Below are 25,804 nucleotides of genomic sequence, written 5' to 3'. Positions count from 1 at the left end.
AATTTAGATTTTGTGGACTTTTAAATTGTGTAGAGTTCCAACAGCTTTGGTTATCTTGATCATTCAGCTGTCTTCTAATTAAGAACTGCAAATTAGAGGAGGCAGAGGTGCACAGGGTTCATTGAGTGGTGTAGAGGAAAACATCCATTTTTCATTCAGCAAATTTGAATGACTGACTACTCTGGGCCACATACTTTGTTAGGCCCCTGGGACTGTGAAGAGACCTGAAGAGAATGACTGGGAAGATGAGAGGTGAAATTAGATGGGGGCAATGTATTGAAAAGTCTATGTTCCATATAAGGGACTTGGACTTTATCCTGTAGACAAGGGGCCAGCAAACTACAGCCTGCTGCCAAAGCTGGCCCACTGCCTGTTTTTGTATGACCTGCAAGCTAAGAATGGTTTTTATGATTTTAAAATGGTTTTTATGATTGGAGTTGAAAACCATTTAAAAAAAAATTACATTTTGTGACATGTGAAAATTAAGTGAAATTCAAATTTCAGTGCTCATAAATAAAGTTTATTGGAACACCGCCACATCCAGTCCTGTAAGTATTGTCTGTGGATGCTTTTGTGTTAACGACGACAAGAGTTGAACAGTTGCTCCAGAGACAGTAGGGCCTACAAAGGCTAAAATACTTACTCTTTGGCCCTTTACAGGAAAAATTTACCAACCCAGATGTAGATGATAGAGAGCCATTAAGAATTTAATAATGGACTAACACAATCATATTTATATTTTAGTAGCTGACATTCGTAGATCTCTGAATATAGGCTGAAAGATAAGCAAGACTGGAGGCAAGGGGACTGATTAGACTGCAGCAGTGTTTCCTAAACTGTGTTGGTTAAGGTGCTGCAGAAAGTGTTTTACTTACGAGTCTTTAGTTTGGGAAATACTGGGTTAAACAAGGGTCAGCAGGGTTTTTTTTAATTGCTGGACTTAACCCAAACCTTTATTGCAGGAAGGTTAATTGTGAATGTCTGAGAGGAGAATGTAGGGGGCAGCATTTGCTGATGGTTTTGAAGAATATGCCATTGTGCATCACAAGAATGAACATTTATTTAGCCCTCTGCCTGCTTTCCTGTTGGGGGCTGGGTCAATCTGCATCACATATTGTTGTGGCAGATATCTTATGACACCTGTTGTGGAACAGACATACCAAGATGGGTTGTAATGATTTTATTGATGCAGATTTAATGTTCCTAAAAATCTTGTGTGTATCTGTTTGGTGTTGGGGGTGTTTGGACATATGTAAGTGATAAATAAGAAGATTGACACAGGAAGGGTCAGAATGTAGAGACCACTTAAAATAAAAGTCTGTAGGTGTATGGGATTTGAACAAATAAATTTAATTGAAAGACCAGATTTTATTGCTTATCCCATCTCCACAGCACAGCCTTCTACAGACTTTTAGACTATTCCTTTGGGGCCAAAGATTAAACAGTTTGGAGGAATTTATATCTGCCTGGTTTTAATACCAACTAGGTACTTTCTAAGCTCAAAGTGCCTTTTAAAATTCTTTAAAATTAAATAGATGTAAGTGTTAAAGAAATCCCTGTTTTTAACAGATGAATTAAAAGTACACTAAATGGAAAATTTGCCAGTGTTTAGGAATTTGACCTGAGGTTAATATTTATTAATCTAGTTTTGTTTTATAACTATGCCTTTTAAGAACTTTATTATTATATATAATAACACCAAGTTATCTACAGTTATCAGACTTCCTTTATTTTTTGGGCACAAACATAACAGCTATCCTAAAAATAAGAAACGTAAATTATTAATGTAAGAAATTGAGTAATTTTCTTTTGATTTATATTAACATCAATTTATTTTCTCTTTGAACAGATGATGAATAAGGTATTTGGAGGTACTGTGCACAAAAAAAGTGTTAGAGAAGATGGAGTCTTCAGTATTAGTGTGGATAACACATGCTCGTTATTCAGGTATTAAAGATATTTTTAGATCAATAAGAATGTTAGTAGATTAACTAACTTACAGCTGGGTATGTTATTCTTCAAAATTGGAGATTCTGTAATTCTGAGACAAAATTAAGGCCACAGTAGTGGCCAAAGGTGTTAATTGTCATATTTGTCTTCCAATTGAGTGTCAAGACAGCAGCAGATCGCAGTGATGCTAATTAGGGATAAGAAAAGCACTTAATGACATAATTTAAAAGCACCTGTGCAGTCTTGAACCCCTCTTTGGAACAGCATATTGTGATGCCGACATTTGTAGTTTTCCCTTTTCACTCTTTTAGTAGAGTGTGATTCTAAACATTAGTATGACAGATGTGGCAAATGGATAACGTCTTAAACTGTCCTGCATTTGTATACTACCTCTTCCTCTACCATGTTCTTGCTCTGGGTACTTAGCAAGCTACCCATTGCTGGACTCATTACTAAATATGTGTTTTATTTCCCTCTTCCTCACTTTCTCTACTGTATCTGAGCATAACTATACTTGGTGTACTGTCTTTAATACAGTGAATGTATTAATTGATTTTATTGCTAGGTGATAATAGATTAGGTACAGTAGCTCTAATGTGTTTGAAGATTGGTGAATGAGCTGTTCATTGGCTTTCTAGAATCATTTATCTTCTGCCTTACTAAAAAAAATAGCTGAGTTTTCATTTAGCTTCCTGAAAGACCAGAAAACTTAAGTTTTAGTCACTTGCTTTCTTTTTTGGGGTTTTCCCATGTTTTGGATATAGCCCATTTAGGTGGACTATTGATAGAGTTACTCACTTTTTTTTGAACTAAATTTCATTTTTATTTAAAAATCACATTTCTCCCTAACTGCATTCAATCTGTAGAACACTGGCTGATGTCAATTAATGTGCACATGTTATTTTTATTATCATTTCTTATAACTGTGTTAATTATTTTTATAGATTTGTTTTGTTTATTAACATATTCTTACAGCCTCCATTGAGTTGTGCCTAAATTAATTCTTAATGAATAGTGTTCTCTAAATTGGACATATCAGAAATTTTAAAATTCAAGTTAAGAACTTTTATCTGAAATGGAGATTTCCCAGTTTGTATACAGAACTGGCTGTGGCTGGCTTTTCTTTAATACTAGAAAGAACAAAAATAAGTATATCTGTATTCAAAGAGTCTTGTTTTCAAAGGGATATTAATAAAAAAAGCCGGAGTTGCTCAAAATAATTTTATAAACTGAAGCTGCTCATTGCCAAAATACATTTTTGAAATCCAGTGCCTGTTCTACTTCATAATGGAGAGGTGTTGCTTACATTGATCTGTATCTCAAGTGACTACTCTTGAGAACTACTTCAGGAATCTTGCTGGTAGAAGGTGATACTACAGGAGGCTTTAAATGTAAAGATCTGGTTAACATTTAAAGTTTTTCTGTCTTTATAGTTCTAAAATCCTGGTACTCAGTTACAACCTACACTAATCCTAAGTAATAGTGATGACAATAATAACAACTGCAAAACATCCTTTTGCTTTTAAAGTACTTTATCTTCTTGCTTTATTTAAAATTTTTTATTTCTTAATATTATTTAATACCAAGTCCTTGTTCAGATTTTTTCATAATGTAAAAAATATCTTTTTATGGTTGATTTGTTTGCATCAGGGTCCAAAGAAAGTCCACACAATTGCATTTGATAAATGTTACTTACATCTGTTTTAATCCATGCCATTAATTGCTTCTGTCCTTAAGATAAATTCCAATAGAGATATAATTTTGAAATTATTATCTTATAGCCTCTTGAAATTGTGTGTGTGTGCTGGGGGGGTGTTATATTACCAACTTTATTTATTTATTTTTTACTCACAGACTTAGAGAATGAACTTACAGTTACGGGGCGGGGGGGGGGACGGGCTGGGGGTGGGGAGAGTCAGGGAGTGTGGGACTGACATGTACACGCTGCTGTATTTAAAATGGATAACCAACAAGGACCTACTGCATAGCACAGGGAACTCTGCTCAATATTATGTAACAACCTAATTGGGAAAAGAATTTGAAAAAGAATAGGTACATGTATATGTATAACTGAATCACTTTGTTGTACACCTGAAACTAACTCAACATTGTTAATCAACTATACTCCAACATAAAATAAAAAGTTTAAAAAAATAACAACTTTATATATTGTTTCAGTTTTCAATTTTTATGGATTGTCTTTTTTTTTTTTTGAAATTTATTATTGTTATTTGCTTTATAATGGACAGAATAAATTCTAGCAGTGTTGCACTGTTACATACTTTCTCTCTTTTCTTGATTTACACACAGAAGAAGCTAGTATTTCTAAAGCAAAAAACTACCAATTATAAGATGAATAAGTTCTAGGAATCTTATGTACAGCATGATGACTACAGTTAACAACACCGTATTGTATATTTGAAAGTCGCTAAGAGAGTGGATCTTAAATGCTCTCACCACACACAAAAAATGGTAACTGTGTGAGGTGGTGGATATGTTAACTAACTTTTACTATAGTAATCATTTCACAATATATATGTATATGAAATCATCCCATTGTACACCTTAAACTTACATAATGTTATATATGTTATTATATCTCAATAAAGCTAGAAAAAAATAAAGAAAAAGAATCCATTAATCATGTCTAATAATTAAGCTATTTGTCTATTGTTTTATTTTTTTATTAGGGGCCTTCAGAAGGAAGAAATTGTTTTGCTTACCCATGGAGATAGTGTAGACAAAGTAGCCGATGTATTCAAGGTTGTGGCACGTTCTGGGAATATTGTGGCAGGTAAAAATTCTAAAACTTGCAGATTTCATTGTAAAAAATTTATCTGAGAAGCCTATAAGCATATGTTTCTGTATGAGGTACTGTTTTTGATGTTTCTTATTTTTTTAAAGATATTGTAAATGTCGTAGGGTCAACCATTAATTTATGAAGGGTATTTAATAGTAGAAGGATTATCTAGAAGTCACTTACTAGTTTGCTCTGAAATACTTTTAAAAATATTTATTCTAATATGTTTTTCAGACATAAAATACAGCTATTACAACTCAGGAAAAATCTGAGAACTATTTACCTGTCCAGCATGCTGTATTCATAATTGTCCTTTTTTTATGCTTTTCTTAGGTATATATAGGCATGTATCTTGGATGCTATAAAACACCAGACTAAGCATTCAGGGCATTTCTCTGAACCAGGGTTGGCAGACTATTACCTGTGGGTCAAATCCAGCCTGTAGCCTGTTTTTGTATGTTTAGGAACTAAGAATGATTTTTACATTATTAAAGGGTTATAATAAACAACAGGGACTATATGTATGTGTCCCACCAAGCTTAAAGTTTATACTATCTAACCCTTTGTAGGAAGTTTGCCAGTGCATGCTCTAAACCATTTTTTGTTCTCTGTTTTTTTTGAGGAAGAGGAGTTAATTTCTGGCAGTTTGTGTTTTTTTTTTTTTTTTACTTGCTTACTTGAATAATTGTAATGTAAATAATCACTGGTAATCCTGGATATCTGCAAAAGAAAAAAGTGGGGTTATCAATAAAGTTCTTGTTTGATATGCTACACCTAAAAAGTTGAAAAAAATTTGTAATGGATAAATTGAATTGAGTATTCTACCTGCAGTTACTTAACAGATTAATGTATTAGCATAGGAATTATCAGGAATGGTTTTTATATTGACAGGTTTTTATTTCGTATACAAGATCAATAGTGGTAGATGAGCTTATGTATTTTAATTCATTCAACAAATATCTGAGTACCCACATGTGCCAGGCACAGTTCTAGGTGCCAGTGAACAAAATGGACAAAACCTCTGTTTAATGTTATAGTTGGTGAGGGCAGAGATGGGGGAGGTGTGGGACAGACAGAACACAGATAAATACAAAGTAAGTCGGGTGTTGGACCCGTTTAAATGCACTGAAAAAATAAATAGAAGAGAAGAGTGTTGTGGAATGTGTGGTTAGGACTGTTACTGTTTTAGATGGGTTATTCAGAGATGGAGATGGTGTTCCTATTAGATGATATTAGACATGGAGGAAGTAAGTGCTGACCCTTTTGGGTATTTGGGGAAAGAGTAAATAGCAGTACAGAGTTCCTGGGATGGGACCTTGTTTAAGGAACAGCAAGGAAGCCACATGGTTACAGCAGAGTAAGCATGGAGTGTGTGGTAGAAGATGAGGTCAGAGAGGTTGTTGGGAACCAGAACACCAGGACCTTTGAGGCCATTGTGAAAATGTTGGCTTTACTCATAGTGAGGTGGAGTTTTGAACAAAGGAGAGAGAGACACAATCTGATTTCAGGATTACCCTGGCTACAGTGAGGAGAAAAGAGACCATTAAATGTAGAAGCAGAGACCAGCTAGAAATCTATCATAGTAATCAGGAAAGGAGACTGCGTAAGGAACCGGGTGGTAGAGGTAGAAGTGCTTAGGAGTGATTGGGTTCTCATGTAGATCTTATACATATTTTGTTAGATTTATACCAAAGTATTTCATTTGGGGGGGGCGTGCTAATGTTAATTGTATTTTTAATTTAAATTCCACTTGTTCATTGCTGGTATATGGGAAAGCAATGAACTCTTGTGTGTTAACCTTGTATCCAGCAACTTTGTTGTAATCATTTATTAGTTCTATTTCCTTTTCTTGTCCTATGGCATTAGCTAGGACTTTTATTATGATGTTGAAAAGCAATGGTGAGAGGGAACATCCTTACTTTGTTCCTGATCTTAGTGGGAAAGTTTTGAGTTTCTCATGGTTAGGTATGATATTAGCTGTAGGCTGTAGAAGATAGTCTTTATCAAATTGATGTCCCCCTCTATTTCTAGTCTCCTGAGAGTTTTAATCATGAGTGGGTGTTTGGCTCTATTTCATATGCTTTTTCTGCATCTATTGATATGATCATATAATTTTTCTTCTTTAGCCTATTGATGTGATGGATTACAGTAATTGGCTCTATTTCTGACAGAAGGATGTTGAAGTATCTTAACTGCAGTAGTTGATTCATGTATTTCTCCCTATAATTATATCAGTTTTTGCCTCATCTATTTTGATGCTTTCCTGTTAGGTGCACATGCATTAAGGATTATTATGTCTTCTTTAGGAATGAACCTCTTTATCATTATATATATGCCCCTCTTTATCCCTGATAACTTTTCTTGGCTGAAGTCTTCTCTGTTTGACATTAATGTATTTACCCATGCTATCTTACAATTAGTGTTATCATGATATATCATTCTCTATCCATTTACTTTTGATCTGTGTCTTTATAGTTAAAGTGGATTTCTTGTAGACAACATATATAGTTAGGTTTTCTTCTTGATCCACTATGACAACCTCTGTCTTTTAATTGATGCATTTAGACTATTGGAGTTTAAAGTGATTATTGATAGTGTTGGATTAATATCTACTATATCTGTTACTGTTTTCTATTTGTTGTCCTTGTTCTTTGCTCGTATTTTTGTCTTCTATTCTTTTTCTCCCTTTTGTGATTTTAATTGAGCATTTTATGTGATCTCATTTTCTCTTTTCTGCATATCAGTTCTATTTCTTTTTTTACTTTTTTTAGAAAAAGTTGCCCTAGATTTTACAATATACATTTACAACTAACCCAAATTCTCTTTGAAATAACACTGTACCACTTCACAAGTAGTGTACCTTATAATAACAAAATAAACCTAATTCTTTTCTCTCATCCCTTGTACATTGCTGTCAATTCATTTCACTTAACAAGTAAGCATGAATAAGCATATCTATCTATAAGCATACATAATTGTATCACTGTTGCTATTATTCTGAATAAAGTTATCTATTAGATCAATTAGGAAGAAGAAAGTTTTAATTTTACCTTTATTTATTCCTTCTCTGGTGCTCTTTTTTATGTAGATCCAAGTTTCTGATCTTTATCATTTTCCTTCTCTCTAAAGAACTTTTTTTTTAATTTTTGAATTTTATTTTATTTATCTTTTTTATACAGCAGGTTCTTATTAGTTATCTATTTTATACATATTAGTGTATACATGTCAATCCCAATCTCCCTATTCATCTCCCCCCCCCCACCACTTTCCCCCCGTGGTGTCAATACGTTGGTTCTCTACATCTGTGCCTCTATTGCTGCCCTGCAAACCGATTCCTCTGTACCATTTTTCTAGGTTCCACATATATGCATTATTATACGATACTTGTTTTTCTCTTTCTGACTTACTTCACTCTGTATGACAGTCTCTACATCCATCTACATCTCTACAAATGACCCAATTTCGTTCCTTATTATGGCTGAGTAATATTCCATTGTATATATATGTACCACATCTTCTTTATCCATTTGTCTGTCGATAGGTATTTAGGTTGCTTCCATGACCTGGCTATTGTAAATAGTGCTGCAGTGAACATTGAGGTGCATGTGTCTTTTTGAATTACGGTTTTCTCTGGGTATGTGGCCAGTAGTGGGATTGCTGGGTCATACGGCAGTTCTATTTTTAGTTTTTAAGGAACCTCCATACTGTTCTCCGTAGTGGCTGTATCAGTTTACATTCCCACCAACAGTGCAAGACGGATCCCTTTTCTCCACACCCTCTCCAGCATTTGTTGGTACATTTTCTGATGATGCCCATTCTAACTGGTGTGAGGTGATACCTCATTGTAGTTTTGATTTGCATTTCTCTAATAATTAGTGGTGTTGAGCAGCTTTTCATGAGCCTCTTGGCCATCTGTATGTCTTCTTTGGAGAAATGTCTATTTAGGTCTTCTGCCCTTTTTTTGATTGGATTGTTTGTTTTTTTTACTGTTGAGGTGCATGAGCTGTTTATATATTTTGGAGATTAATCCTTTGTCCATTGATTCGTTTGCAAATATTTTCTCCCATTCTGAAGATTGCCTTTTTGTCTTGTTTATAGTTTCCTTTGTTGTGCAAAAGCTTTTAAGTTTCATTAGGTCCCGTTTGTTTATTTTTGTTTTTATTTCCATTACTCTAGGAGGTGGGTCAAAAAAGAGGTTGCTGTGATTTATGTCAAAAAGTGTTCTTCTTATGTTTTCCTCTAAGAGTATTATAGTGTCTGGCCTTACATTTAGGCCTCTAATCCATTTTGAGTTTATTTTTGTGTACAGAGTTATGGAGTGTTCTAATTTCATTCTTTTACATGTAGCTGTCCTGTTTTCCCAGCACCATTTATTGAAGAGGCTGTCTTTTCTCCACTGTATATTCTTGCCTCCTTTATCAAAGATAAGGTGACCATATATGCGTGGGTTTATCTCTGGGTTTTCTATCCTGTTCCATTGATCTTTATTTCTGTTTTTGTGCCAGTACCATATTGTCTTGATTACTGTAGCTTTGTAGTATAGTCTGAAGTCAGGGAGTCTGATTCCTCCAGCTCCGTTTTTTTCCCGCAAAACTGCTTTGGCTATTTGGGGTCTTTTGTGTCTCTGAATTTTAAGTTTTTTTTGTTCTAGTTCTGTAAAAAAAATGCCACTGGTAATTTGATAGGGATTGCATTGAACCTATAGATTGCCTTGGGTAGTACAGTCCTTTTCACAATATTGATTCTTTCAATCCAAGAACATGGTATATCTCTGCATCTGTTTGTGTCATCTTTGATTTCTTTCATCAGTGTCTTATAGTTTTCAGAGTACAGGTCTTTTAACTCCTTAGGCAGGTTTATTCCTAGGTATTTTATTCTATTTGTTGCAGTGGTGAATGGGATTGTTTCTTTAATTTCCTTTCTGATCTTTTGTTGTTAGTTTATAGGAATGCAAGGAATTTCTGTGCATTAATTTTGCATCCTGCAACTGTACCAGTTTCATTCATTAGCTCTAGTAGTTATCTGCTGGCATCTTTAGGATTCTCTATGTATAGTATGTCATCTGCAAACAGTGACAGTTTTACTTCTTCTTTTCCAATTTGTATTCCTTTTATTTCTTTTTCTTCTCTGATTGCCGTGGCTAGGACTTCCAAAACTATGTTGAATAATAGTGGCGAGAGTGGATATCCTTGTCTTGTTCCTGATCTTAGAGGAAATGCTTTCAGTTTTTCACCATTGAGAATGATGTTTGCTGTGGGTTTGTCATATATGGCTTTTATTATGTTCAGGTAGGTTCCCTCTATGCCTACTTTCTGGAGAGTTTTTATTATGGGTGTTGAATTTTGTCAAAAGCTTTTTCTGCGTCTATTGAAATGATCATATGGTTTTTATTCTTCAATTTGTTAATATGGTGTATCACATTGATTGATTTGCATATATTGAAGAATCCTTGCATCCCTGGGATAAATCCCACTTGATCGTGGTGTATGATCCTTTTAATGTGTTGCTGGATTCTGTTTGCTAGTATTTTGTTGAGGATTTTTGCATGTATATTCATCAGTGATATTGGTCTGTAATTTTTTTTTTTGCTAGTATCTTTTTCTGATTTTGGTATCAGGGTGATGGTGGCCTCATAGAATGAGTTTGGGAGTTTTCCTTCCTCTGCAATTTTTTGGAAGCGTTTGAGAAGGATGGGTGTTAGCTCTTCTCTAAATGTTTCATAGGGTTCACCTGTGAAGCCATCTGGTCCTGGACTTTTCTTTGCTGGAAGATGTTTAATCACAGTTTCAATTTCATTACTTGTGATTGGTCTGTTCATATTTTCTATTTCTTCCTGGTTCAGTCTTGGAAGGTTATATCTTTCTAAGAATTTGTCCATTTCTTCCAGGTTGTCCATTTTATTGGCATGGAATTGCTTGTAGTAGTCTCTTAGGATGCTTCGTATTTCTGCGTTGTCTGTTGTAACTTCTCCTTTTTCATTTATAATTTTATTGATTTGAGTCCTCTCCCTGTTGATGAGTCTGGCCAATGTTTTATCAATTTTGTTTATCTTCTTAAAGAACCAGCTTTTAGTTTTATTGATCTTGCTATTGTTTTCTGTTTCTATTTCATTTATTTCTGCTCTGATCTTTATGATTTCTTTCCTTTTACTAACTTTGGGTTTTGTTTGTTCTTCTTTCTCTAGTTCCTTTAGGTGTAAGGTTAGATTGTTTATTTGAGATTTTTCTTGTTTCTTGAGGTAGGTATGTATTGCTATAAATTTCCCTCTTAGCACTGCTTTTGCTGCATCCCATAGGTTTTGGATCATCGTGTTTTCGTTGTCACTTGTCTCTAGGTATTTTTTGATTTCCTCTTTGATTTCTTAAGTGATCTCTTGGTTATTTAGTAACTTATTGTTTAGCCTCCATGTGTTTGTGTTTTTTATGTTTTTTTTTTCCCTGTAATTCATTTCTACTCTCATAGCTTTGTGGTTGGAAAAGATGTTGATATGATTTCAATTTTCTTAAATTTACTGAGGCTTGATTTGTGACCCAAGATGTGATCTATCCTGGAGAATGTTCCGTGTGCAAATGAGAAGAAAGTGTAATCTGCTGTTTTTGGATGGAATGTCCTATAAATATCAATTAACTCTATCTCGTCTATTGTGTCATTTAAAGCTTGTGTTTCCTTATTAATTTTCTGTCTGGATGATATGTCCATTGGTGTAAGTAAGGTGTTAAAGTCCCCCACTATTATTGTGTTACTGTTGATTTCTTCTTTTATAGCTGTTAGCAGTTACCTTACATATTGGGGTGTGCCTGTGTTGGGTGCATATATATTTATAATTGTTATATTTTCTTCTTGGATTGATCCCCCCTTGATCATCCTTCCTTGTCTCTTGTAACATTCTTTATTTTAAAGTCTATTTTATGTGATACGAGTATTGCTACTCCTGCTTTCTTTTGATTTCCATTTGCATGGAATATCTTTTTCCATCTCCTCACTTTCAGTCTGTTTGCGTCTGTAGGTCTGATGTGAGTCTCTTGTAGAGAGTATATATATGGGTCTTGCTCTTGTATCCATTCATTGAGCCTGTGTCTTTTGGTTGGAGCATTTAATCCATTCACATTTAAGGTAATTATCGATATGTATGTTCCTATTAACATTTTCTTAATTGTTTTGGGTTTGTTTTTGTAGGTCCTTTTCTTCTCTTATGTTTCCCACTTAGAGAAGTTCCTTTAGCATTTGTTGTAGAGCTGGTTTGGTGATGCTGAATTCTCTTAGCTTTTGCTTGTCTGTAAAGCTTTTGATTTCTCTGTCAAATCTGAATGAGATCCTTGCTGGCTAGAGTAATCTTGGTTGTAGGTTCTTCCCTTTCATCACTTTAAGTATATCATGCCACTCCCTTCTGGCTTGTAGAGTTTCTGCTGAGAAATCAGCTGTTAACCTTATGGGAGTTCCCTTGTATGTTCTTTGTCGTTTTTCCCTTGTTGCTTTCAATAATTTTTCCTTGTCTTTAATTTTTGTCAAATTGATTATGTGTCTAGGCGTGTTTCTCCTTGGGTTTATCCTGCCTGGGACTCTCTGCTCTTCCTGGATTTGGATGGCTATATCCTTTCCCATGTTAGGGAAGCTTTCAACTATAATCACTTCAAATATTTTCTCGGGTCCTTTCTCTCTTTGTTCTCCTTCTGGGACCCCTGTAATGCGAATGTTGTTGTGTTTAATGTTGTCCCAGAGGTCTCTTAGGCTGTCTTCATTTCCTTTCATTCTTTTTTTATTATTCTGTTCTGCGGCAGTCAATTCCACCATTCTCTCTTCCAGGTCACTTATCTGTTCTTCAGCCTCTGTTATTCTGCTGTTGTTTCCTTCTAGTGTATTTTTCATTTCCGTTGTTGTATTCTTCATCTCTCTTTCTTTGTTCTTTTATTCTTCTAGGTGTTTGTTCTTTAATTCTTCTAGGTCTTTGTTATACATTTCTTGCATCTTCTCAATCTTTGCCTCCATTCTTTTTCCGAAGTCCTGGATCATCTTCACTATCATTATTCTGAATTCTTTTTTTGGAAGGTTGCCTGTCTGCATCTAGTTATTTTTCTGTGGTTTTATGTTGTTCCTTCATCTGGTACAAAGTCCTCTGCCTTTTCATCTTGTCTGTCTTTCTGTGAATGTGGTTTTCCTTCCAGAGGCTGCAGAATTGTAGTTCTTCTTGCTTCTGCTGTCTGCCCTCTGGTGGATGAGGCTATCTAAGTGTCTTGTGCAAGCTTCCTGATGGGACAGACTGGTGTTGGGTAGAGCTCTGTGTTGCTCTGCCTGGCAGAGCTCAGTAAAACGTTAATCTTCTTGTCTGTTGATGAGTGGGTCTGGGTTCCCTCCTGTTGGTTTTTTGGCCTGAGGTACCCAGCACTGGAGCCCACCCAGCTCTTCAGTGGGGCTAATGGCAGACTCTGGGAGGGCTCAAGCCAAGGAGTACTTCCCAGAACTTCTGTTGTCAGTGTCCTTGTCCCTATGGTGAGACACAGCCACCCCCCACCTCTGCAGGAGACCCTCCAACACTAGTAGGTAGGTCTGGTTTAGTCTCCTATGGGTCACTCCTCCTTCCCCGGATCCCGACACACACACTACTTAGTGTGTGCCCTACAAGAGTGGAGTCTCTTGTTTCCCCCAGTCCTGTCGAAGTCCTGCAGTCAAATCACGCTAGCCTTCAAAGTCTGATTCTCTAGGAATTCCTCCTCCTGTTGCCGGACCCCCAGGTTGGGAAGCCTGATGTGTGGCTCAGTACCTTCACTCCAGTGGGTGGACTTCTGTGGTATAATTGTTCTCCAGTTTGTGAGTCACCCACCCTGCAGTTATCGGATTTGCTTTTATTGTGATTATGCCCCTCCTACTGTCTCATTGTGGCTTCTCCTTTGTCTTTGGATGTGGGGTATCTTTTTTGATGAGTTCCAGTGTCTTCCTGTCAATTATTGTTCAGCAGTTAGCTGTGATTCCAGTGCTCTTGCAAGAGGGAGTGAGTGCACGTCCTTCTACTCCGCCATCTTGAACCAATCTTCCTAAAGAACTTCTTTTAATATTTCTTTCAAGGTAGTCTCCTGGCAACAAACGGCCTCAATTTTTGTTCGTTTGAGAAAGTTTTTTATTTTTCCTGCATTTTTGAAGTGTAATTTCTCAGGGCACAGAATTTTAGGTTGGTGGGTTTTTTTCTCCCAACTGTTTTTAAAATTTAACTTTTCCAGCTTTATTGAGGTATAATTGACAAAATTGTAAAATATTTAAAGGGTACAATGTGATGATTTGATATACATTGTGAAAGGATTTTTCCCCACTGAGTTAATTAACCCATCCATCACCTCACATACAGTTGATCCTTGAAAAACACGGTTTTGAACTGTGTGGGTCAACTTATACGTGGATTTTTTTCTCTAAATGTGTCCTTCAGTATTATGTGATCTGTGGTGGGTTGAAACTGTGGATGTGGAATTGCAGATCCAGAGGGCTGACTGTAAAGTTATATGCAGATTTTTGACTGCACAAAGGGTAGGTAACCCTAAGCCTTGCATTGTTCAAGGGTCAAATGTATTTACTTTTTTTTGGTGAGAACATTTAATTTCTACTCTCTTAACACTGTCTTGGATCACTGAAATTTGCTATCAGCTGTAGTCACCATATTATACATTAGATCCTCAGACCTTATTCATCTTAAACCCAAGAATTTGTACCCTTTAACCAACCTCTCCCTATTCCCCTCATCCCCCAGTTCCTAGGTCACCACTTTTCTACTTTGCCACTTTTGATAGAGATTGAATTCAGTCTGTAGATTACTTTGGTGAGAATTGACATTTTAGTAGTAGTAATTCTTCTAATCCATGAACATGGAATATCTTTTTATTTTTTCCTTCCTCAGTTTCTTTCATCAAGGTCTTACAATGTTCAGTGTACAGATCTTTCACCTTTTTGGTTAAATTTATTCCTAAGTGTTTTATTCTTTTTGATTTTGTTGATGGCAATGTTTTCTTAATTTCTGCTGCTGATAGTTTGTTGTTGGTACACACACAATTGATTTCTGTAGGTTGATTTTCTTTTCTGCAAGCTTGCTGAAATAATTTATTAGTTCTAACAGCATTTTGGTAGAATCTCTAGGGCTTCCTAGAGACAGTGTTGTGGCATCTGCAAATAGAGGCAGTTTTACTCTTTCGTTTTCAATATGGATGATTTTATTTCTTTTTTCTGGCCTGACTGGTCTGGCTAGGACGTCCAATACTTTGTTGAATTCTTGTTTTGTTCCTGATCTTAGAAGAAAAGCTTTTCACCACTGAGCATGTTAATTGTGGACTTGTTGTATATGGCCTTTATTATGTTGAGGTACGTTCCTTCTCTACCCAGTTTATTGAGAGTTTTTATCACGTATGATGTTGAATTTTATCTATTGCTTTTTCTGTATCTATTGAGATGACCATATTTTTATCTTTCATTTTGTCAGTGTGATATATTATATCACACTGATTGTCAGATGTTGAAACCCTGGAATAATATCTCAGAGCCATAGATATGGGGAAGTACATGTCTATGTAAAACATCTAACCTAACATCTGCTGCTTTATAGATGATAAAGTGTCAGAAACACATTAATCAAGTCAATGAAGTTATATTTGGTTAATAGCACCCAAGAAAGAAACACTTAGAATATTCTGATAGGTTTAATGTATGAGGATATTCTAATATAGAAAATTGGTACCTGCACATTGCATGTGAAGGCATATGGGACCGAGATCTAAAATTGAGTTATCACTGCATTAAATAGACAAGACAATTGCAGTGACCTAGGTAGAGAAGTGAAGGTACTGAGAATTATCTCTGTAGGACTTATTTCAAGGTCATGTAGTTCATTAATTGCTGTATAAGGAAAGACCTTTATAAAGCTGCACCATGGCAATGTAGTTTTTATTTGTATTTTTTTTCCCCATAGCTAAAAATCCACTAATTTGTATCAGTTTCCACATTTATGGAGGAAGAAGTTGTGAGGAATTACTGTGGGTTCTGGTTGAGTCTTTTCAATAGGAAAAATTTTTAATTTATGATTATTTTCTCTATAAAGGTATAGCAAATGAATCTAAAAAATTATATGGAGTCCAGTTCCACCCTGAAGTTGGCCTTACAGAAAATGGGAAAGTAATACTGAAAAATTTCCTCTTCGACATAGCTGGGTGCAGTGGGACCTTCACTGTGCAGAACAGAGAACTTGAGTGCATTCGAGAGATCAGAGAGAGAGTCGGCACATCAAAAGTTTTGGTAAGCAATTTACATCTGAAAGTCTATAAATTTATGTCAGTGATATTAGAACTCAGAGTTGGCTTACTCAGCATAGCCCTTAAATTTTGACTGGGTGATCATGTGCTTTTGAGTTGCACTGTTTCAGAGTGCTCTTTCAGTTACCATACATACCTTTCGTAAAGACAGTGGTTGTTTTTGTTTTTGTTTTGTTTTGTTTTTTTGGCTGTGCTGCACAGCTTGTGGGATTTTAGTTCCCCGACCAGGGATTGAACCTGGGTCCTTGGCAGTGAGCATGGAGTCCTTACCACTGGACCGCAGGGCATTCCCCAAACAGTGTTTTTAGGTAGTAATTTAAGCTGATAACTTTTATCTTCTTTTTCCTTATTCTACTCAGTTTGACTTTTCATTTCACCCTGTAGGTTTTGCTCAGTGGTGGAGTAGACTCAACAGTTTGTACAGCTTTGTTGAATCGTGCTTTGAACCAAGAGCAAGTCATTGCTGTGCACATTGATAATGGCTTTATGAGAAAACGAGAAAGTCAGTCTGTTGAAGAGGCCCTCAAAAAGCTTGGAATTCAAGTCAAAGGTATTGAACTCCAGAAAAGTTAATTTACGTGTCAGAACTTGTTTAATCAAGTCTAACGTATGATTAAGTGAGCACATTGCCTTAACCAAGTACAGTTTTCCCACTAAGCTGATGGTTGAAAATGTTTTTTATTTTTACCTTGTAATTACTTTTGGTTCAAGAGGGGTCACAGTATAAATTTGGAAACTTGATTACTCCTAATGTTATATATACATCAGTAAGTTACCATTTTCCAGCTACTATTTTGTTCTTTTTGTTCATCTTCTTAGGCCTTAACTGCTTTTACGTTTGTGGATATCTTTTATACTTTAAAAAAACAAGATGTAAGCAATAGCTATAGTGAAATTAAGTCAGTAGTTTAATGATATAAACTACATATTATTGATTTAACTGGAATTGATGCCAAAAGGTTGAGTATAAAATGAAGAGTTGTAGTTAAACACGAAGTAAAGATGAGTCTATTTCTTTCTCCTTTGGAAACGTCACTAAAATAACAGTACAGTCATAAAACATGTATAATGCCAGAAAGATGAGGAATAGGGAGGAGGTAATAGCAGTCTGATGGTTTCAACAAAATGTTGGAAAGTGAAAAGCAGATGGATTATGCAGATTTTGTTAAGCTAATGAAGCTTAAATTTCAGGACTGCTCACTAGCCAAGCCTTTTCCAAAATCTGGGGAAGAACCCTAGTAGCGTCTTCTCATAGTTACAATTTTTATGCAATTTGCAAGTAAGATATTTTAATAATTTGCAGTTAAGTTAGATTACTTTTTCTTTCCACTCTAACTTGCTCTCTTTTGGGTGGTTTTGTAGTGGCTGCAGGCATTTTGGGATTGCTCTAAGAAAACATTGAGTTGGGGATACATTTAGTCCGGCTTTGGTGCTATATTTGTGATTTGCAGTGTTTCTGTGTATAGTTGATAGTTTATGTTAGCCGTGCTAGTATTAACTTGTGATTTAGAAAATGCCTGATTTGTTATTCTTTTTCTTGAAGGGGGCATCCAAATTGTTTAAGTTTCAGCCCCACAGAAATCTGCATCTGTCCTTGTTAACTGACATAGTAGAATAGAGGACTCCAAAACCTTGGAGTGTGGGGTGAGGGAAGGAAGGCAACAAAACAGAAGACTTATGTGTAGGCTCAGGAGTTGGAAACATTGGCTCCCCTATGGGGCCTGGTTCACTGGGTTAGCCTAAAATGGATTGGTTAAAAATCTGAGAAGCAGATCCTTTTTCCTTAAAACAGGAACACACTGCTGCTATCCCTCCTCATCAGAAGACTGTGGATTTATTCTCTAGAGACTCTAGGCAAAACAAGAGAGATTTTGGTCTTGGGCATATCAATACCAGGCATAGCTGAGGGTGGAAGTAAGATTAAGTAAAAATCTTATGTACTGAATTGTATCTCCCTCCCCCTTGCCACTTCCTCTATTCAAACTATCACAATGCTGATAAGCAGGAAATCGGAGGTGTCTTCTCTGGGTAATTGACCAGCTTAAGAGAAAGACCTACAAATTGACTGATGTCCTCCAGTGAAGTAGCCAGGCGCCTTGGCATCTTATAGTGAAGCCCACCAATTGTTCAGCCTTACTACCAAATAAAGATCCTAGTTTTTTTTAATTCTTTGCTCTTTAAAAGGACAGTCAGGGGTGACGTTTGAGTGGGAGGCGGGGCCTAGGCTCAGGACACATGCAGCCAGAAAAGACCTTCGGGGCAGGGCCTAGGCAGGGCGATATTCAAGAATGGGGCAGGGACTCTGCTTAGGACCTCTGCGGAAGGGGAGAGGCAGCACGGCCAAAGGGGGGCCTCTGGAGTGTGGGGTTTGGAGAGACAGCAGAAGGTAGAAGAACTACAATCCTGCAACCTGTTGAACAAAACCCACCTTCACAGAAAGACAGACAAAATGAAAAGGTAGAGAATTATGTACCAGATGAAGGAACAAGATAAAACCCCAGAAAAACAATTAAATGAAGTGAAGATAGGGAACCTTCCAAAAAAAGAATTCAGAATAACGATAGTGAAGATGATCCAGGACCTCGGAAAAAGAATGGAGGCAAAGGTCGAGAAGATCCAAGAAATGTTTAACTAAGACCTAGAAGAATTAAAGAACAAACACCTAGAAGAATTGAAGAACGAACAGATAAACAATACAATAACTGAAATGAAAAATACACTAGAAGGAAACAATAGCAGAATAACTGAGTCTGAAGAACAGATAAGTGACCTGGAAGACAGAATGGTGGAATTCACTGCCGTGGAACCGAATAAAGAAAAAAGAATGGAAAGAAATGAAGACAGCCTAAGAGACATCTGGGACAACATTAAATGCACCAACATTCACATTATAGGGGTCCCAGAAGGAGAACAGAGAGATAAAGGACCCGAGAAAATATTTGAAGAGATTATAATCAAAAATTTCCCTAACATGGGATAGGAAAATGCCACCCAAGTCCAGGAAGCGCAGAGAGTCCCAGGAAGGATAAACCCAAGGAGAAACACGCCGAGACACATAGTAAGCAAATTGACAAAAATTAAAGACAGAAATATTATTAAAAGCAACAAGGGAAAAATGACAAAGAACAAGGGAACTCCCATAAGGTTAACAGCTGATTTCTCAGCAGAAACTCTACAAGCCAGAAGGGAGTGGCAGGATATATTTAAAGTGATGAAAGGGAAGAACCTACAATCAAGATTACTCTAGCCAGCAAGGACCTCATTCACATTCGACAGAGAAATCAAAAGCTTTACAGACAAGCAAAAGCTAAGAGAATTCAGCACCACCAAACCAGCTCTACAACAAATGCTAAAGGAACTTCTCTAAGTGGGAAACATAAGAGAAGAAAAGGACCTACAAAAACAAACCCAAAACAATTAAGAAAATGTTAATAGGAACATACATATTGATAATTACCTTAAACGTGAATGGATTAAATGCTCCAACCAAAAGACACAGGCTCGATGAATGGACGCAAAAGCAAGACCCATATATATGCTGTCTACAAGAGACCCACTTCAGACCTACGGACACAAACAGATTGAAAGTGAGGGGATGGAAAAAGATACTCCATGTAAATGGAAACCAAAGGAAAGCTGGATAGCAATACTCATATCAGATAAAATAGACTGTAAAATAAAGAATGTTGCAAGAGACAAGGAAGTTCACCATATAATGATCAAGGGATCAATCCAAGAGGATATAACAATTATAAATATATATTCACCCAGCATAGGAGCACCTCAATACATAAGGCAAATGCTAACAGCTGTAAAAGAGGAAATCGACAGTAACACAGTAATAGTGGGAGACTTTAACACCTCATTACACCAATGGACAGATCATCCAGACAGAAAGTTAATAAGGAAACAAGCTTTAAACGAGTTAAGTGATATTTATAGGACATTCCATCCAAAAACAGCAGATTACACTTTCTTCTCAAGTGCACACAGAACATTCTCCAGGTTAGATCACATCTTGGGTCACAAATCAAGCCTTGGTAAATTTAAGAAAATTGAAATCATATCAAGCATCTTTTCCTACCACAGTGCTATGAGAATAGAAGTCAATTACAGGGAAAAAAATGTTAAAAAACACAAACACATGGAGGCTAAACAATAAGTTACTAAATAACCAAGACATCACTGAAGAAATCAAAGAGGAAATCAGAAAATACCTAGAGACAAATACCAACAAAAACACGACAATCCAAAACCTATGGGATGCAGCGAAAGCAGTTCTAAGAGGGAAGTTTATAGCAATACAATCCTATCTCAGGAAACAAGAAAAATCTCAAATAAACAATCTAACCTTACACCTAAAGGAACTAGAGAAAGAAGAACAAACAAAACCCAGTTAGTAGAAGGAAAGAAATCATTTTCAGATCAGAAATAAATGAAATAAAAAAGGGGGAATGCTAACAAAGATCAATAAAACTAAAAGCTGGTTCTTTGAGAAGATAAACAAAATTGATCAGCCTTTAGCCAGACTCATCAAGAAAAAGAGGGAGAGGACTCAAATCAATAAAATTAGCAATGAAAAAGGTAATGTTACAACAGACACCGCAGAAATACAAAGCATCCTAAGACACTGCTACAAGCAACTCTGTGCCAATAAAATGGACAACCTGGAAGAAATGGACAACTTCTTAGAAAGGTATAACCTTCCAAGACTGAACCAGGAAGAAATAGAAAATGTGAACAATCCAATCACAAGTAATGAAATTGAAACTGTGATTAAAAATCTTCCTGCAAAGAAAAGTCCAGGACCAGTTGGCTTCACAGGTGAATTCTCTCAAGCATTTAGAGAAGAGCTAACACCCATCCTTCTCAGACTCTTCCAAAAAACTTGAGAGGAAGGAACACTCCCAAAATCATTCTACGCGGCCTCCATCACCAGATACCAAAACCAGACAAATACACTACAAAAAAAGAAAATTACAGACCACTATCACTGATGAATATACATGCCGAAATCCTCAACAAAATACTAGCAAACAGACTCTGACGACGCATTAAAAGGATCATAAACCATGATGAAGTGGGATTTATCCCAGCGTTGCAAGGATTCTTCAATATACACAAATCAATAAATGTGATACACTATGGTAACAAACTGAAGAATAAAAACCATATGATCATCTCAATAGATGCAGAAAAAGCTTTTGACAAAATTCAACAGCATTTTTGCTAAAAATAAAAACTGTCCAGAAAGTGGGCATAGAAGGAACCTATCTGAACATAATAAAGGCCATATACGACAAACCCACAGCAAACATCATTCTCAATGGTGAAAAAATGAAAGCATTTTCTCTAAGATCAGGAACAAGGCAAGGATGTCCACTGTCGCCGCTATTATTCAACATAGTTTTGGAAGTCCTAGCCATGGCAATCAGAGAAAAAAAATAAAAAGATACAAACTGGAAAAGAAGAAGTAAAACTGTCACTGCAGATGACGTGATACTTATACATAGAAAATCCTAAAGATGCCACCAGAAGACTACCAGAGCTAATCAATGAATTTGGTAAAGTTGCAGGATACAAAATTAATGTACCGAAACCTCTTGCATTCCTGTACACTAACAACAAAAGATTAGAAAGAGAAATTAAGGAAAGAATTCCATTCACTATTTACAACAAATAGAATAAAATACCTAGGAATAAACCTACCTAAGGAGTTGAAAGACCTGTACTCAGGCGGCTAAGAGCGCGGACCCCAGAGATGGGCATGAGACGCTAAGGCTGCTGCTGCAGCCACCAAGAATCCTGTGTGCAAGCACAGGTCACTATCCACACCGTCCCTCCTGGGAGCCTGTGCAGCCTGCCACTGCCAGGGTCCCATGATCCAGGGACAACTTCCCTGATAGAACACACGGCATGCCTCAGGCTGCTGCAACGTCCCTGTGGCCTCTGACACCACAGGCTCACCCCCCGCATTCCGTACTCCTCCCTCCCCCTGGCCTGAGTGAGCCAGAGCCCCCGAATCAGCTGCTCCTTTAACCCCGTCCTGTCTGAGTGAAGAACAGATGCCCTCAGGTGACCTACACGCAGAGGCGGGTCCAAATCCAAAGCTGAACCCCAGGAGCTGTGCGAACAAAGAAGAGAAAGGGAAATTTCTCCCAACAGCCTCAGGAGCAGTGGATTAAATCTCCACAATCAACTTGATGTACCCTGCATCTGTGGAATACCTGAATAGACAAGGAATCATCCCAAATTGAGGAGGTGGACTTTGGGAGCAACGATATATATATATTTTTTTCCCTTTTTCTCTTTTTGTGAGTGTGTATGTGTATGGTTCTGTGTGTGATTTTGTCTGTATAGCTTTGCTTTTACCATTTGTCCTAGACTTCTGCCTGCCCGTTTTTTTTTTTAATTACTTAAAAAAATTTTTTTAATAATAATTTTTTATTTTAATAACTTTATTTTATTTTATTTTATCTTCTTCTTTCTTTCTTTTCTCCCTTTTTTTCTGAGCCTTGTGGATGACAGGCTCTTGGTGCTCCAGCTAGGCGTCAGGACTGTGCCACTGAGGTGGGAGAGCCAAGTTCAGGACACTGGTCCACAAGAGACCTCCCAGCTCCACGTAATATTAAACAGGAAAAATCTCCCAGAGATCTCCATCTCAACGCCAAGACCCAGCTCCACTCAATGACCAGCAAGACACAGTGCTGGGCACCCTATGCCAAACAACTAGTAAGACAGGAACACACCCCATCCATTAGCAGAGAGGCTGCCTAAAATCATATTAAGGCCACAGACACCCCAAAACACACCACCAGATGTGGACCTGCCCACCAGAAAGACAACATCCAGCCTCATCCACCAGAACACAGACACTAGTCTCCTCCACCAGGAAGCCTACACAACCCACTGAACCAATCTTAGCCACTGGGGACAGACACCAAAAACAACGGGAAGTACGAACCTGCAGCCTGCGAAAAGGAGACTCCAAACGCAGTAAGTTAAGCAAGATGAGAAGACAGAGAAACACACAGCAGATGAAGGAGCAGGGCAAAAACCAACCAGACCTAACAAATGAAGAGCAAATATACAGTCTACTTGAAAAAGAATTCAGAATAGTGATAGTAAAGATGATCAAAAATCTTGGAAATAGAATGGAGAAAATACAAGAAACGTTTAACAAGGACCTAGAAGAACTAAAGAGCAAACAAACAGTGATGAACAACACAAAAAATGAAATTTAAAATTCTCTAGAAGGGATGAATAGCAGAATAACTGAGGCAGAAGAACGGATAAGTGACATAGAAGATAAAATAGTGGAAATAACTGCTACAGAGCAGAATAAAGAAAAAAGAATTGAGGACAGTCAGAGAACTCTGGGACAACATTAAACACACCAACATTCGAATTCTAGGGGTCCCAGAAGAAGAAGAGAAAAAGAAACGGACTGAGAAAATATTTGAAGAGATTATAGTTGAAAAGTTCCCTAATATGGGAAAGGAAATAGTTAATCAAGTCCAGGAAGCACAGAGAGTCCCATATAGGATAAATCCAAGGAGAAACACGCCAAGGCACATATTAATCCTACTATCAAAAATTAAATACAAATAAAAAATATTAAAAGCAGCAAGGGAAAAACAACAAATAACACACCAGGGAATCCCCATAAGGTTAACAGCTGATCTTTCAGCAGAAACTCTGCAAGCCAGAAGGGAGTGGCAGGACATATTTAAAGTGATGAAAGAGAAAATCCTACAACCAAGATTTCCCAGCAGGGATCTCATTCATATTTGACGGAGAAATTAAAACCTTTACAGATAAGCAAACGCTAAGAGAATTCAGCACCACCAAACCAGCTTTACAACAAATGCTAAAGGAATTTCTCTAGGCAGGAAACACAAGAGAAAGAAAAGACCTACAATTACAAACCCAAAACAATTAAGAAAATGGTCATAGGAACATACATATCGATAATTACCTAAAATGCAAATGGATTAAATGCTCCCATCAAAAGACATAGAGTGGCTGAATGTATACAAAAACAAGACCCGTATATATTCTGTCTACAAGAGACCCACTTCAGAACTAGGGACACATACAGACTGAAAGTGAGGGGATGGAAAAAGATATTCCATGCAAATGGAAATCAAAAGAAAGCTGGAGTAACAATTCTCATATCAGACGAAATAGACTTTTAAAAAAAACTATTACAAGAGACAAAGAAGGACACTACATAATGATCAAGGGATCAATCCAAGAAGAAGATATAACAATTGTAAATATTTATGCACCCAACATAGGAGTACCTCAATACAAATGGCAAATGCTAACAGCCGTAAAAGAGGAAATCGACAGTAACACAATCATAGTAGGGGACTGTAACACCCCACTTTCACCAATGGACAGATCAACCAAAATGAAAATAAATAAGGAACCACAAGCTTTAAATGATACATTAAACAAGATGGACTTAATTGATATTTATAGGACATTCCATCCAAAAACAACAGAATACACATTCTTCTCAAGTTCTCATGAAACATTCTCCAGGATAGATCATATCTTGGGTCACAAGTCAATCCTTGGTAAATTTAAGAAAATTGAAATCGTATCAAGTATCTTTTCGGACCACAATGCTATGAGACTAGATATTAATTACAGGGAAAAATCTGTAAAAAATACAAACACATGGAGGCTAAACAATACACTACTTAATAACCAAGAGATCACTGAAGAAATCAAAGAGGAAAGCAAAAATTGCCTAGAAACAAATGACAATGAAAACATGGCGACACAAAACCTATGGGATGCAGCAAAAGCAGTTCTAAGAGGGAAGTTTATAGCAATACATTCCTACCTTAAGAAGCAAGAAACATCTCAAATAAACAACCTAACTTTACACCTAAAGCAATTAGAGAAAGAAGAACAAAAGAACCCCAAAGGTAGCAGAAGAAAAGAAATCATAAAGATTAGATCAGAAATACATGAAAAAGAAATGAAGGAAACGATAACAAAGATCAGTAAAACTAAAAGCTGGTTCTTTGAGAATATAAACAAAATTGATAAATCATTAGCCAGACTCATCAAGAAAAAAAGAGACAAGATTCAAATCAATAGAATCAGAAACGAAAAAGGAGAAGTAACAACTGACACTGCAGAAATACAAAGGATCATGGGAGAGTGCTACAAGCAACTCTATGCCAATAAAATGGACAACCTGGAAGAAATGGACCAATTCTTAGAAAGATACAACCTTCCAAGACTGAACCAGGAAGAAATAGAAAATATGAAGAGACCAATCACAAGCACTGAAATTGAAACTGTGATTAAAAATCTTCCAACAAACAAAAGCGCAGGACCACATGGATTCACAGGTGAATTCTATTCAAACATTTAGAGACGAGCTAACACCTATCCTTTTCAAACTCTTTTCAAAAATATAGCAGAGTGAGGAACACTCCCAAACTTATTCTACCAGGCCACCATCACCCTGATACCAAAACCAGACAAAGATGTCACAAAGAAAGAAAACTACAGGCCAATATCACTGCTGAACATAGATGCAAAAATCCTCAACAAAATACTAGCAAACAGAATCCAACAGCACATTAAAAGGATCATACACCATGATCAAGTGGGGTTTATCCCAGGAATTCAAGGAATCTTCAATATACGCAAATCAACCAATGTGTTACACTGTATTAACAAATTGAAGGAGAAAAACCATATGATCATCTCAATAGATGCAGACAAAACTTTTGACAAAATTCAA

General features: G+C 36.6%; 1 protein-coding gene across 1 annotated transcript in view; it reads left to right on the top strand.

Moving 5' to 3' along the window:
- GMPS (guanine monophosphate synthase) overlaps positions 1-25,804 on the top strand; it is an 89,789-nt gene that overhangs the window by 43,516 nt on the left and 20,469 nt on the right. Inside the window, exons 4-7 of the mRNA XM_059920071.1 lie at positions 1,850-1,947; positions 4,641-4,744; positions 15,822-16,015; positions 16,417-16,582. Coding sequence (XP_059776054.1) covers positions 1,850-1,947; positions 4,641-4,744; positions 15,822-16,015; positions 16,417-16,582 — 562 coding nt within the window. The remainder of the gene's footprint in view (positions 1-1,849; positions 1,948-4,640; positions 4,745-15,821; positions 16,016-16,416; positions 16,583-25,804) is intronic.

Source organism: Balaenoptera ricei, chromosome 4, assembly GCF_028023285.1.
Source record: "Balaenoptera ricei isolate mBalRic1 chromosome 4, mBalRic1.hap2, whole genome shotgun sequence".
Taxonomy (NCBI): domain Eukaryota; kingdom Metazoa; phylum Chordata; class Mammalia; order Artiodactyla; family Balaenopteridae; genus Balaenoptera; species Balaenoptera ricei.
Note: the sequence above shows the minus strand (reverse complement) of the source record. Positions and strands in the feature narration are given on the sequence as shown.